General features: G+C 38.7%; 2 protein-coding genes across 3 annotated transcripts; both read left to right on the forward strand.

Moving 5' to 3' along the window:
• The first annotated feature begins 746 nt into the window (after positions 1-746).
• LOC149003582 (uncharacterized) lies at positions 747-10,562 on the forward strand. Of its 2 annotated transcripts, none has more exons than XM_089137215.1 (7): positions 747-1,015; positions 4,387-4,658; positions 4,743-5,394; positions 5,532-5,734; positions 7,245-7,489; positions 7,933-9,687; positions 10,011-10,562. In XM_089137215.1, the coding sequence occupies exons 2-6, from the start codon at positions 4,387-4,389 to the stop codon at positions 9,255-9,257; spliced, it is 2,697 nt and encodes an 898-aa protein (XP_088993341.1). In that variant the 5' UTR covers positions 747-1,015; the 3' UTR covers positions 9,258-9,687; positions 10,011-10,562. The 2 variants fall into 2 exon arrangements, with proteins under 2 accessions (XP_088993341.1, XP_088993342.1); XM_089137216.1 differs by having other exon boundaries at positions 747-1,002.
• A 743-nt stretch (positions 10,563-11,305) lies between these two features.
• On the forward strand, positions 11,306-12,173 carry SOUL-1 (SOUL heme-binding family protein). Its single transcript, XM_089137558.1, has one exon. It carries the CDS (start codon positions 11,416-11,418, stop codon positions 12,025-12,027), a length of 612 nt encoding a protein of 203 aa, XP_088993684.1. The 5' UTR covers positions 11,306-11,415; the 3' UTR covers positions 12,028-12,173.
• Positions 12,174-14,414: the final 2,241 nt, after the last annotated feature.

Genomic DNA, 14,414 nt, shown 5'->3' on the forward strand with positions numbered 1-14,414 from the left:
GGTGAGCGCAAGCTGGCCCGGAAAACCAAAATTTAATGAAACATTTTCTTGATCCCATTTGAGTTGGTTATGTTTAAAGATAATGGAATAAATGACCCTCATTCAATTAAGGCCATATGAGGTGGATGTTCAAGTTTTAAAACATATCCTGGCCTTATGGCCACCAAAAACCACCAGCAAGTTGCTACGGAAAAATGCAAACCACGCTAAGATCTCGATATATAAGGCTCTATTTAGCATGATTTTCATTTTTTATTTTTATATATATTTTTTAAAATCAGTAGTAAAATTTATTTTGGATTAAAAATAGAAAAAACGTTTGGTAATCAATTGGTAAAATAAGTTTGTTATTAAAAATTACGTTTGGTATATCTTTCTAAAATAACTTCTGTAGATTTGGTGGATAGGCAAGAAGATAAAGGGGTTTATAGAGGGATAAAGAGGGAAGATGGAGGGTTTTATAAAAAAATTGAATTTACTGTTTTAGCCTCACTTATAACCATTAGAATCACATGTGATTTAAGACCATGAAAGCTATTTTCATAGAAAGAAAAAAAAAACAGTAAAAGGTTAGATACGTGAATTGTAGAAATTAGAGGGTTTCATTATATAATTTTCGTAAACATTAGGATTACAGATGTAATTACAATCTCCTCCTCTTCAATCTTGTGGACAAGATTCCCCCACAAAGGTTTCATTTTGATGGTCTCTCTCACCCCCTCCCCCTCTTTAAACCTTAAGCCTTAAACCCCCGTTTCTCACCTCTGCCTCCATCTCTCTCTCTTTCGTTTTGAGGCTGAGAACAGCAAACACGTAGAGTATTATTTGTATCTCCTTCGTTTCACAACTTTGGAATTTTGAAACCATAACCCTAGCTTGTCTTAGCTTCCATTGCTTTTGATTTTATCTACCTTTGCAAGAGCGGATAATACTTGTTCAGGTCACCACTAACTTATCAGGAAGGACTTGAAGCTTATTAGAGCTATCAAAAGAGCCATTCTGGTGCGCCAATTTGGTAAATAGTTGGTTAATTCTGTTTTCTTCATCAATTGTTTTTAGTTGAACAAGTGCAGACTTTGATATTCTTCCACTGAACGTTGTTTACGGTCTTGTACTTCAGTTAATTATAGCCAAATACAGTGATAAACGAACTAGAAGTCTCTCTGTGGTTGCTTTCATTTCTTTTTTATTGGGTTTTAAGGTTTAGTTCCTCGCAAGATTTCAATGAAGGTCAATGCTCTAATTAGAACACACTGTTTTCTGCTTTATTTGTTATGACTCTGAGAGAAGAATACCATTCTTAGGCTCCTTCTTAGTCCTCTATCGACGTGTTTTATTGGGTAACACGGTCTAACATTTCGATGTATAGCGATTCCATTTTATACTTGTTTTGGGGGGCTAGAGGCCATCCCGCTGGGGGAAAGGGTGTGGGAGGGAGAACTTGTTAATTCCATTTTCTTCAATCCTGACTCATTTATTCGTTAGAAGGAACACCCTTTTCTCCTTTTAATTTTTCATCTGAGGGTATAGTGTTGGTTTAAATGTTTCTCTTTCTCATTCTCAGGGAATAGGGTGCTTGGATGTTCGTATCTTTAGGTTTTTTATTTTTATTTCTGTGAAAAAATTTGGCTAGCCTCTAGCACTGAATTTTCATCTGAATTTCATAGTTGCAGTCTGATGATCTTTTGGTAATTTTAGCTTCCCTTGTCATGGTAATTGGTATTTCAACCGTTCTGTTTTACCGATATCTTTCACTTCGTACTTTCTTGCTGCATAGACAACATCTTTCATCCCCTTCAGGTTTTACAAATCTCTGTTTATTCTTAATCTGTTATAAAATTGAGTGTAAAAACATATCATATGTAAGCCAACAGTTTTGAACTTTTGTTTTTGCAGCAGTATCATTTTCTATTTCTCATGTTTGTCCTGCTAGGTTTACCTTCTAGTTGGTCATCCTTGTGAGTCATTTGGTATTAGTTTTCAGTACCATTTAAAAAACCTGGCACTTTGCAAATGGAATAGCTGGTGTAGTGGTATCTGCCAAGAAATTGTATGACTTGGATAAATTATGGTTGCAATTACCATTATTAATTTTCATCTCATTGCAAGAACCGATATAGTCTCAATAGGAGTGAGGAACAAAGACAATATCTCTGATCAGGATCAGCTAGATAGGTCTGGGATTTGGAGAAAATAAGAGAACTAGGATTGGGTTGGCTTTTGGGGACAAGGCTGAGATAGAATGTTAAGGAGGCTGTGGCAAAGGGTACTCTTCTAATTGCTTGCCTGGGGGCAGGGGGTTTGGAACCAAGGGTGGGAAGTATGATTTTTGAAATTAGGTTTTAGGGTAAGTCTGGGGTCAGCTAAAATTTAGGGTTTTTAAAGGGTTTTGGAACTGCAACAAGGATCAAGTATCGGTACTTCTGGGGGATAGTATTCTCAAAATATGAACCACTTGTGATGGTGGGAATGAAAGGAATAATAAATTGTAGGTTTTCGGGTTTTAGGGTGGAAAAAGGGGTTACTGAAAACTAGGTTTTTGATGGTCAGAAATAGGCTGTTTACTTGGGATGAGTCCAGGGGTCTACTGTGGAGGTAAAACCATTCAAATATGGAAGGTTTCTGTTATTAGAGTTTTCTGGGATTAGGTATTCTCTGTGGGCTTCTCCTTTATAAATTTGCGTATTGAAAACATATTTTTGCCATATCCAAGCATATTTATGAAAAATCGTTCTATTGCTGCTCTTTACTGTATAAAAGGTTATAAACATGCTCTCTATGGGAGTTGTTTTATGCTCCAATTAAACACAAGTGATACGCTTTCAAAGGGCATTTTTGTCAAGGTGAAAAAACTAAAAGCAAAAGAAAAAGAAATCTTTTTTTTTGAATAAACTGTAATTTTTCCTCTTCTTTTCAACTGAAGCTTCAACCCAGCTGCCGTCCTTGTGATAGGAATCCTTCTTCTTTGTCTTCTTTACCTCCGGTGATCTAGTCCATTGAAATCGGTTTTATTGCAATGGTTGATCTCTGCTCCATTTTCTTCATCTCAGGCTTCTGCAACTAAGATACGACTCTCCTAGAAGCACTCTTGAATATTACATACCAACCATGGTTCCTATGATGGAGAAGACAGCAGCAGCAGCAACAGGCTTTTGCATTCTACATAATTTTTTAATAGTCAAGTCTGTTTTATTCCTTCCATGGGGTATTAATTGGGGCTGTATCAGCCAAATTACTATTACTATCCCAATTAGGAATGGAGACACCAAACTAAAACAGAAATTCAATTAATTAAAAAACTAAAATACCTTTAACTTATAATTAAATGGTCACATAACCTCTAGGAAAAAATTAACCAATTAACAGGCTACTTCCTTAGCTTAAACACTGAATTTTTTTGGCGTGTAGAAAGGCCCATGAGTAACTAAACCCATGGGCCAAAGGCCCAACACTGGCATAACTCTAGGTTAATTCAAACGGAAAGTAGTCCAATTTAGTGCTAGTGCTGGATCTGAATCAAGAAGACTAGGTGGGGTTAATCTGGGTAGAAGTCAAGGTCAGAAAATGTGTTAGTGATGAAACTGTATCTTGTGATGAAAAAAGAGATACTCATGAGGCCTGGGTAGTGCCTGGACTTTTGTTGTTCACTTGGAGGATGTTTGTATTCTATATTTCTATTATTATGGCTTTTTTTATGAATAAAGTTGTTTTCTGTCAAGAATTCTGGATTCTCGTTTTTCTCATATAGAATCTTTCTATGACTATGTTTGAAAGGTTTAGTTGTGAGATTTTGTGTCCCAACTTCAAAATTAGTTCAGACTTGGATAAATTGGCATAGCTCAGATGGCAAGTGAGTCTGGACATTTGCATGACTTCGACTGACTAGATTAATGCATGGTTCGTGTGACAGGATATATGATGCTGTTTCAAACTATACTTGTTTGTTTTTATTATGTTATTGCATTATCAGGTCCAGATTGAAGGAATTAGAAGAACTAGGGGCAGACCTAAGATAATCTTAAGAGAAGTGGTGAGGAAGGATCTGCATAGCTTAGGCCTTGTATTTAGTATGACCTCAAACAAAACAGATTGGAAGGCAAGAATCCATGTAGCTGACCCCATTTAGTTGGGGCAAGGCTTGTTGTTGTTGTTGTTATTGTATTGCATTATCAGGTCCAGACAAATCCAAGTGGAACCCGAAAAATAATTAAAAATAAAAAGTCTATGGTCTTTTCTTGAGTGTGATACCACCTATTAGGACAAGGAAGAGGCTGCCTGGATGAGACATATATATTTCACCATGTTCCTTGACTAACATAACATGAATACTATTTCATCACATCAATGGAACCAGAGCTTCATGAGTACATAATTTTTCAATTGCAGATGGCGAGATGGGATGAGATATTTTCTCTCCCTGTGCAGAGTCCTCCATCCTTGGAGTTTTCTGCGGCTGATCTTGTGTGGACTAAAGTGGAAGGTTGGCGTGACAAAATTAATAGAGTCGCTCTCATCCCTTATGCTAGAATCAATGATTTTGTCAGAGGTGAATCCTCTAATAAAGAATGCCCCACCAGATTTCATGTGGAAGCAAGGAGGAGAAGGCCTCCACAAGCGCCTTACAAGCCGAAGGTTGATGGCATTCTTGAGTATATTCTGTAAGTTTCTATTGTTTCGTTTTGTGAATATCTTCTGTCAAGCTCTTTGATTCTATCAATTAAGCAAATGCAATTTATCTATAGGTACTGGTGTTCCTTTGGCCCTGATGATCATAGAAAGGGTGGGGTTATACGACCTAGCAGGAATACATATATCCCAAAAAATAAATCTTCTGGTCGGCCTAATACCAAGAGAGGTTGTAAGTGTCATTTTATTGTGAAACGCTTAGTTGCCGAGCCATCAGTTGCGCTCATCATATATGATGATGATAAGCATGTAGACGAGAAGGGTATACCCTGCCATGGTCCACAAGATAAAAAGGCTGCGGGTACACGGGCCATGTTTGCGCCTTATATCTCTGATGATCTCCGTCTCCGGGTCTTATCTCTTTTACATGTTGGGGTGTCTGTGGAAACCATCATGCAGAGGCACAATGAGTCGGTAGAGAGACAGGGGGGGCCAAGTAACCGTGATGACCTTCTCACTCATAGGTATGTTCGGAGATTAGAGAGAAGTATCCGGCGTTCCACATATGAACTGGATGAAGATGATGCCGTTAGTGTTGGCATGTGGGTTGAAAGCCATCAGAATGACATTTTCTTTTATGAGGACTTCTCTGATTCAGGCCCTTTTATTTTGGGCATTCAAACAGAATGGCAGTTGCAACTAATGATCCGGTTTGGTAACCGCAGCCTTATTGCATCTGATTCAAGATTTGGACCAAACAAATTGAAGGTTTGTTTTAATTTATATATATTCTGCATAACTTAATTGTCATGTGGTGAAGCTAATGACAATTTAAAAAACTTTTGAAGCTAATGCTGATCCGTCCCTTTTTTTTTGGTGGTGGGTGGTGTTTTGCTTTTGTCCAGTATCCTGTTCACACACTCCTCATCTTTGACTCAGACAACAAGGCTATCCCTGTTGCCTGGATAATAACATCAACATTTGGTAGTGTGGATTCTCAAGATAAGTGGATTAGAGCTCTTTACAACAGAGTACATTCAAAAGATCCAGCATGGAAATTGGCTGGGTTCATAATTGATGATCCTTCCACTGATGTCCTACCCATCAGGTCAGCTACTTGGTGTTTCTTCTGATTTTGTATCTGGACCCTTAAAGTATCTGCAAATGGCTTGTCTCCATGTTTCAATTTTGACTCATTATATGATAGCTATCATCTGTAAATTAGCATTTTCTTTTGATAAATAACAATGCTGTTATTAGCCTCTTAATGAACTCTTAATGAAGAGTCTTAAGCTAACTCAGAAACTAGCCTTATCTCCTCCAAACTATGCACTGCAAATCTGATGAACTTTATCCAACAGGATCTCTTCCTAACTAATAGCTAATGGGTCCAACTACTTATACTAGCTGCCAAATGAAATATTAATTTCATGCACCCCTATGGATCTAAGTTTTGGCATTATAATGAGCTTATTACAAATAAAAACATTTAGAAACAGAAACCCATGACCACATACTGATAGAACGGCCCCAACTAGAAGATCAGTCACATTCAGTGGTGGTGATCATGCACCTGCATTAGAGCTTGAGAGAGAATGTGCAATAACAGCAAGAAGAAAAATGGCAACAGCTCAGCCCGAACAGCAGAAAACTTCTAGCATACAACGATACTTGAAGCATCAGAAAAATATTCGTAGTTGCCCACTTTTGGTCAATTAAGTTGGCCTATTACAAGTAAGCCCGTGGATAAATGCCCAACACCTATATGACCAAACGCGAGGCTTATTCATAAGAAAACATGCATGTTTCGGTGATGGATCTGCATCAAGTATAGTGAAGTTTTAGATTCAATGGTTCCATGTATTGCAAGCATTATCATCCACTACACAGCCGGAAGAAAAGATTTAGATAATCTTCATTATATGACCAAAAGATTCCACAAAGAAGCTTAAGTTTCCTGCCTAGCCACAGAAGAAAACCATGGTAACGCCTAGACCTGAAGGTGGTTGGAGGCTTGGTGATCCCTATGGGCGTATCATCTGACAATCCCCAATGTAATCCTCTTTATTATCCTGTTCCTTTCCTTCCTAGTAGTCTAGGTTTACTCAGTGAAAACAGAGCTCCATACTAGTTTCGCTCTTCGGGATAATTGATCTGGTACTGGGTACCGAAAGGGAATTCCAGTTTTGACCCATTTTGAAGTGAAACAACTCAAAACAAGCCCAAAATGCATAAGAGAAATAACAGCTGATAAAGAGATGACTGACAGATCTGTAAATAAAGATGTTTCAACTAGGCTTTGGTAATCAAAACTACACAATGAAGGGTCACAAGCTCCAATGCTACATATGTCACTTCTTGCTAGCAGTCCACGGATTACTCAACACCACTGATTAACTTGGATGATTTTTTTGACAATTTAGTTTGTTGTGTGGCCAATGTGTTTGCATATTGATGGCATAGCAGAAAACTGCAGATAGTGTTGTTGTCCGAAAACTGCATGTGTGATCTGGGATTATCAGGATTCTTACTCTCTGGATGCTCATCTTGCTTTGTAATCAATATATTTTAATTTGGCTTCTGTCCTTTTTTCCCCCCCCCCTCCTGCATTTCACCAGAGAAGTGTTCCAGTGCTCTATATTGATATGCATTTGGCGGGTCCGCCATGCATGGCATAAAAACCTGTTAAAGAAATGTTCGGAAACAAATGTACGTGTGGAGATATCAAGACGACTTGGGCAGGCAATATATAGCATCTGTCAAGGAGATGGCAATACGGATTTGTTTGACGGTTTCATGGAAGATTTCATCGACTGCTCAGATTTCTTGGATTACTTCAGGGCAGTCTGGTTTCCAAGAACAGGTTAGACCTTTTCATTTACAGATGAGAATTTGTTTTCCCCCTCTAATATCAATATCACTTTTTGTCCTCTCCACAACTGTAAATTTTCCTGGCAAAACACCAATCATGTCAATTCAGTTGGAGTGCAACCTCTTGGAGGGGCCTGAATTCTCCAGATTTACTGAATCAAAAGCCCACTATTTGAAGTTGATTAATCTGTTTCCTTTTTCGATGGTTCAATTGTTTTTTTTAATGATTAGAGAGGCTAAGCTTTTCATGCCCTTCTTCTGGGTAACTCAGCTTATGGCAGAAAAATTTCTCAATTCTGTCTTCTCATTTGGTCCTTGTTTTGAAAAGCTAGTTAGATTCTGAGGTGCAGCAGTCCAAGAAGCTTAATCAAGTGGAGACATTTTTCTTCCTCTTTTAATAATTCAACCTCCCCCTTTTTTCCTGTTATGGTCCAGGCACATGGACTACTGCATTGAAGAGTTTTCCACTTGCAAGCCAAGAGACTTGTGCAGCTATGGAGTATTACCATCATCAACTCAAACTGAGGTTGTTGAATGAAAAGGACCGAAGTGTTTATCAACGAGTGGATTGGCTGGTCAATAAGTTGGGAACCAAAATTCATTCCTACTTCTGGCTTGATGAGTATTCGAAAAAGGATGATTTTGCACGATATCGTAAAGATGAGTGGATGAGTGGCTCAACATCCTGGCGCAAAGCATTGAAGATTCCAGACTCTGATGTTATTCTAGAAGGTCAATATGCCAAAGTGGTTAGCGAGCTCGATCGAGAGAAGGTTCATATTGTGTGGAATCCTGGTTCTGAGATTGCTATATGTGATTGTGAATGGTCAAAGATGGGTAATTTGTGCATGCATATAATCAAAGTTACCAAAGTTTGTCACAATAAAGGGTCAGCTCTGCCATCTATTAGCCTCCTCCAGTATAACAGAACTTTGATTAATATGCTTCAGTGTGCACCACATGATTCTTTGATTCGTGACCATGCTGTTACTCTATCTATTTATGCCCAAATGCAATTAAATACATTAATTGATCAAGGGGTTCAGCCTGCATTATTTCCTGGTTTGACGCAATTGCAAACTGAACGTCCTGCGGATAGAGTTAAAGATTTGAAGGAGTCCCAATCTGCCACAAAGAATGCACCTTGTAATGAGAATGCATTTGGAATGGGAAAAGGGGCTGGTGGTGCTGTTGCTGGTGAGGTGGTCGATAAAGTAGTGAGTGAACCTTGTTTCCTTCCCAAGATTGACGAGCAAATGAATGTGTGCAATGAGATGGAAATTGATTCATTACAAAGATCTCCCGTCCCCTCTACAACATGGCCTGCTGGTGACACTGTATCTGACACTGGCTTCTTAGAGAATGGGAGTAGAGACTTGATTGATGAGGATCGAGGGATGAGGGCAGATCTTTCTTCTATTGGTAATATGTATACAACTGAAAATGGTATTCAGGATGATATGTTGGTTGACAATTGTCAGTCTCATGGGAAGGTGTTTTCCAATGGTTTTGGCAGTGATGTTGAGGGAACCATTACTGGTAGCTTGATGGATGTGAGTCCATTAATGGAGAGCTCACTTTCATCAGTCAGGCTCATTGATCAACGCACCAGCAATGATAATGGAAATTGCAGCGATCTTGCAGAACCAACATGTACTGGTAATGATATGGATGTCAATCTCAATCCTTGTGGAAGTCTGTCTAGAAACACACCTGTCGTAGTGCAACCAGTGATGGTTGATGATACACTGTTAATTTAAAAAGGGGGAATTGTGGGACAGTTTTGAGCCCATCTTCTCACTGTAATGCCTTGGCATCGGGTATGATTCAAGGTGGTGCAACAGGATACTGATAATCTGATTTTGTTCAATTGGCAAGTGATAATAGTCTTTGTGGTGATGTTACAGAGGGAACCTGCAGTATGGTGGATATGCATATTGATTTGATGTTAGCTGAGTGTGGGTCAATATCTATCAAACAGGAGACATGCATTGAAGTTGAAGCCAGCAAAACTGGTGCTTGTGACAATATTCCAGATGAAGTGGCTATATGATGAGTGAAACTTCAAAACACATCTTTATCTCTCCTTCCACTTTGAAAGTCAAACAACAAATGGTTATCCAGGTCTTCTCAGTTAATGTTGTTTAGAGCATGTAGTAAAGAAGATAAATGGGGGCAAAGACATTAATGGTAAGCCATCTAGCATCAACACTTGTTTTTTTTTTTTTTTAATTACACTTCCTTGTTTAGATGTGAAGGGAAGGGTTAAAGATGGTTTAGATGTAGGATGGGGTTAAATGTAGTCTTGTGGATAGGGATCACCATGATGAGGTGATCAACCACGTAGAAGGTGACAATGCCTTTAAAATGTCGCTGAAATCCCCTTTTTTTAATTCATTTATTGATTTTTGGTGTCCTTGTCAATGCTGAGGGCTCTCAAGCAGCAAAAAACTATTTGATGACAACATTTTCTTATTCTATTCTTACCACAAAAGCATTGGTTCTGGATGCAGGATTTTGGTCAAAGAGAAGAACAAGTGTGGTTCTGTAAAGGAGAACTTATAGATGGTGGAAAGTGAAAGTGACATGAATTAGTTTTATGACTGTTTATAATGATTATGCTATTGGGGACTTGGATGTCATTGTACAACCAGCTTTGTGATCGAGTCCATACATTCCCCATTGATGTAGATAGCTTTTCTCTAGTTTTGAAGCAGATAGGTCACAAGAGGCTGCAATTGGTGCTTTGACAGGAAACATAGTATATCTGGTGTTGGCAATTTGGAGAGTTCCCAATTGTGTTCAACAAATGGAGAGCAATTGGTGCTTTGACAGAAAACCTAGTACCTCTGGTGTTGGCAATTTTGAGAGTTTCAATTGTGGATTTCAACAAATGTAGAGCTTACACTTGTCAGGTGTTATTTAGCTTCAAATGGCACTAGCTGGCTATGGTTCCAATTTTTGGTCCAGGAACTGTTGGCATTCGTCTTCTCAAAAGCGCATTAAGTGGGATCAACTACCATTTGTAACTTTGTTGATTCCCTTTGCATGTAAATTAATAAGGATTCATCTATAACTATTCAAATTATATTTGTAATAGATCTCATGATCCCTTCGTTCTATTTTTAATATTATCTTCTCTTCTGTTTTTTTTTTTTTGGGGGGGGGGGGGGGGAGAGGAAGGGGTGAATGAGGGCTGGGGTTGGTTTGGTGTGCAGCAAGGGATTGTGTCTCTTAAAGAAAGGGAAGACTCCTGCCCCATGTAAGTCTGGATCTTCTATCTGTCAGGGTAGAGGTTGGTCCTTCCCTCATACCTCGCTACTACTGACTACTACATATTAGGAGTTCTGATAAAATGAATCAAAATTGAGATCGTTCAGTGGGTTTTGTATGAAATTGTGAATCTTCTTTGTAATGTTTGGCGAAGAGATGCGACGAAAGCACAGTCGGACTCACCCCATAATGGCCTACACCCTTTGCAATAAGCCACGTATGGGACGAGGTCGGGCAAAGCTCAATAAGCCACGTAGCGGAAATATGCCAATCTTTCGGGTTTCTGGCTGAATAATTTCCGAGAAACCTCCCAAACTTTGAACTTTCTCATGAAAATGATTGCATTTTGGCATTTTTTTTTTTTATTTTTTTATTTTGAGGGGTAAAAGAGAGTGATAGGAAAATGTTCTAGGAACCTTTCAAAGAGGCGTTACGTTCTGTCTTACCCATTTTATTTATTTTTTCTTTTACAAATAAAATCGTGGAGAAACATTATCCACAGAATTGTCCAACGGATTTCCACCACTCAAACAGAGAAACCTCCTTATTAAGATCGGCTACGATCAACTAATACAAACACAGAAGATAAAATTCTCTGTGGATTTCACTTCTGCTCTGTTCTTGCGGACAGGAATCTTCAAGAAGATGGGTATGGTGTTGGGTAAGATCAGGGTAGAAACACCAAAATACGAAGTGCTTCAATCATCCGACGACTATGAGATTCGAAAGTATCCACCGACGGTAGCCGCAGAGGTCACTTACGACCCCAAAGAATTGAAGGGAGACAAAGATGGTGGCTTCAATCTTCTAGCAAAATACATCGGCGTTTTTGGTGAAGCCCAGAACACAAAACCAGAAAAGATTGCGATGACAGCCCCAGTCATCACTCAATCACCGGAATCTGAGAAAATTGCTATGACGGCGCCTGTCGTCACCGCAAACGGCGGAGATGGTGAAGAGAAGAAGTTGGTTACCATGCAATTCTTATTGCCTTCTAAGTACACTAAAGCAGAGGAAGCCCCAAAACCGACTGATCAGAGAGTGGTGATAAAGGAGGAAGGAGAGAGGAAATACGGAGTTGTGAGGTTTGCAGGAGTGACTTCTGATGCGGTGGTGAAGAACAAGGTGGAGAAGCTCAAGGAAAGCTTAGTGAGAGATGGGTATAAGATTACTGGGGAGTTCTTGTTGGCGAGGTATAATCCTCCTTGGACTTTGCCTCCTTTCAGGACCAATGAAGTTATGATCCCCATAGAGTGAGAGATTGGAGAATTGTATTGGTTAAAACTAGTAAGGGGGTTGGTTTGTTCTTTGTCTGTGTTCATATTATAATCTTCTTTCCCTGTTCTGTTTTTTCCTCTGTTTGTAAGATTTTCTGCATCAAATTACTTGTGTAGTTTTGTGTCTTTTTTTCAGTTTTTGTTCCATATTCACTAACAGAAGCTTAAGACCATTAAAATGATGCTTGCACCAAGGTGGTGAGAACAAAGTAAGGCCTATTTGGTTCTGCTGATGGATTACTAAGCCTCAGCCGCCATGAGGTGTCTATGGTCCTCTTTTGGTATTGTTCTGCAAATTCCACTGGCGGCTTCACTGGTTTTCTTGCATTCTGTGGGCAAGTGGGGTGGGTACTGGGTAAGGTCCTAGTACTGTTCAATGCCAGTATGCTTATCTTCACTAACGGCTGCACTGGCTTCATTGGTTCTCTTGCATTCGGTGGACAAATGGGTGGTTCAATGCATTTGCGTGCTAATAGATTCAAGCAATCCATACTTTTACTTCCTAAGTATGACAGACATAAGTGGAGGAAAGGGTTGATCAATTCCAAAATTAGTTTTTACCTACTTCACTAACCATTATAGATTACATCAAATAAGCCTTGTCTCCCAACTAAATGGGTTGGCTAGGTAATCATTATAGACTTTGGGGCTATAATTTTAATTTTACCTGGGTGTTGTGTAATTAATGTGCAGTACTGCAGCGAATCGTCTATTTCGAAATTTTGACTGTTCTAGCACAGTGCTGTGCGTTAATTGTGCATCTCTAAAGTCGAGCTCAAAATAATTTCTTGTTGGCCCTAGCAGCCTAATGAGTTCGGATCCTCTATGTGCCCCTCACGTTTTTCCAACTCACAGTGGGGATGGAGTCTATTTGATTGCCCTACATGACCCACCTCTATTTATTTTGTTAGCATTTAATCATGGATCTTACCCCATTGTATGGTGGGAAAATGAAGGGAACACAGACTTTTACCTCGACACCTGATGGGTATATGTAGACTCTAGCCTACTCAGCTATTTTGTCAGCATTCCATGAAACAACCTCCACTTCTTAGGATATTGTTAATTTGTATATAAATCAAACAAGATTCACTCTAGTTTTTACCGGAAACGGGGCTAATGCTTCACCTAATAATGTTAAGAGAATTGGTGAGTAAGAGTATGCATAGCTTAGGCCTTGTATTTAGTATAGTCGTTAAGCAGAAGTAATTGGAAGGTAAAAAAATTCATGTAGCTTATCCGATTTAGTTGGACAAGACTTGTTGGAGTTAGGGTGTTCTCATGCATGGAAATTGCAAGGGATTTAATCTCTTTTTGGATATAATGTGTTTAAATTCAATGGTTCAATGCATTTGCCTGCTAATAGATTCAAGCAACCCATATTTTTACTACTTAAATATGACAGGCATAAGTCATGGAGGAAAGGGTTGATCAAAACCAAAATTAGTTTCTACTGACTTCAGTAACCATTTAGACTCTCAGACTATAATTTCTTGTTGGCCCTAGTAGCCTAATGAGACTGGATCCTCCATCCTAGGGGTCTATGTGCCTTTCACATTTTTCCATCTCACAGTAGAGATGGGGTTTATTTGGCTCCCTACACGACCCACCTCTATTTATTTTGTTAAGTGTTTAGTGGTAGATTTTATTCATTTTGTGTGGTAGAAAAAAATGAGAATAGCACAGACTTTTACCTTGACACCTAATGGGTAGAGGTAGACTCTAGCTTATTCAGCTATTTTGTCAGCATTTCGTGAAACAATGTCCACTTCTTAGGATATTGCTAATTTGTATATAAATCAAACAAGATTTCACTCTAGCTTTTACAAAAAACAGTGCCAATACTTCACCTGATAATGTTAAGATAAGTGGTGACTACAAATATGCATAGCTTAAGTCTAGTATTTAGTATAGCATTTAAGCAAAGTAATTGGAAGGTAAGGAATTCACATAGCCTATCACATTCAGTTGGACAAGAATTGTTGATGTTTCGGTGTTCTCATGCATGAAAATCTCAAGGGATTGAATCTCTTGTTGGGAATCTTGGGATATGATGTGTTTAAATTTACTTATCCATTGCCCCCACCATTTTCTTTTTCAAGAAAAAAATATGTTACTTTGTAAGGGTGAAGCATGATCTATTTTCTCAATGCTCCTGGTTTAGTCGGGACAATCTAAAGCTAACTCTACCACAAGGACATAAACCCTAAACCTTAAATCCAAGTATTATCCAAGTATCCAACTCTATTAGGGTTCAAGAACTCCTAACAAAGGGAGATTTGAACTCTTGACTTCTTTAATTTACGAAATATTTGACCTTTATCAGTTGAATCCTTATGAATAGTTATTTAAATTCAATTTATAAAT

The sequence above is a fragment of the Hakea prostrata genome, chromosome 10, assembly GCF_041222555.1.
Source record: "Hakea prostrata isolate BN-2017 chromosome 10, UWA_Hpros_2, whole genome shotgun sequence".
NCBI lineage: Eukaryota > Viridiplantae > Streptophyta > Magnoliopsida > Proteales > Proteaceae > Hakea > Hakea prostrata.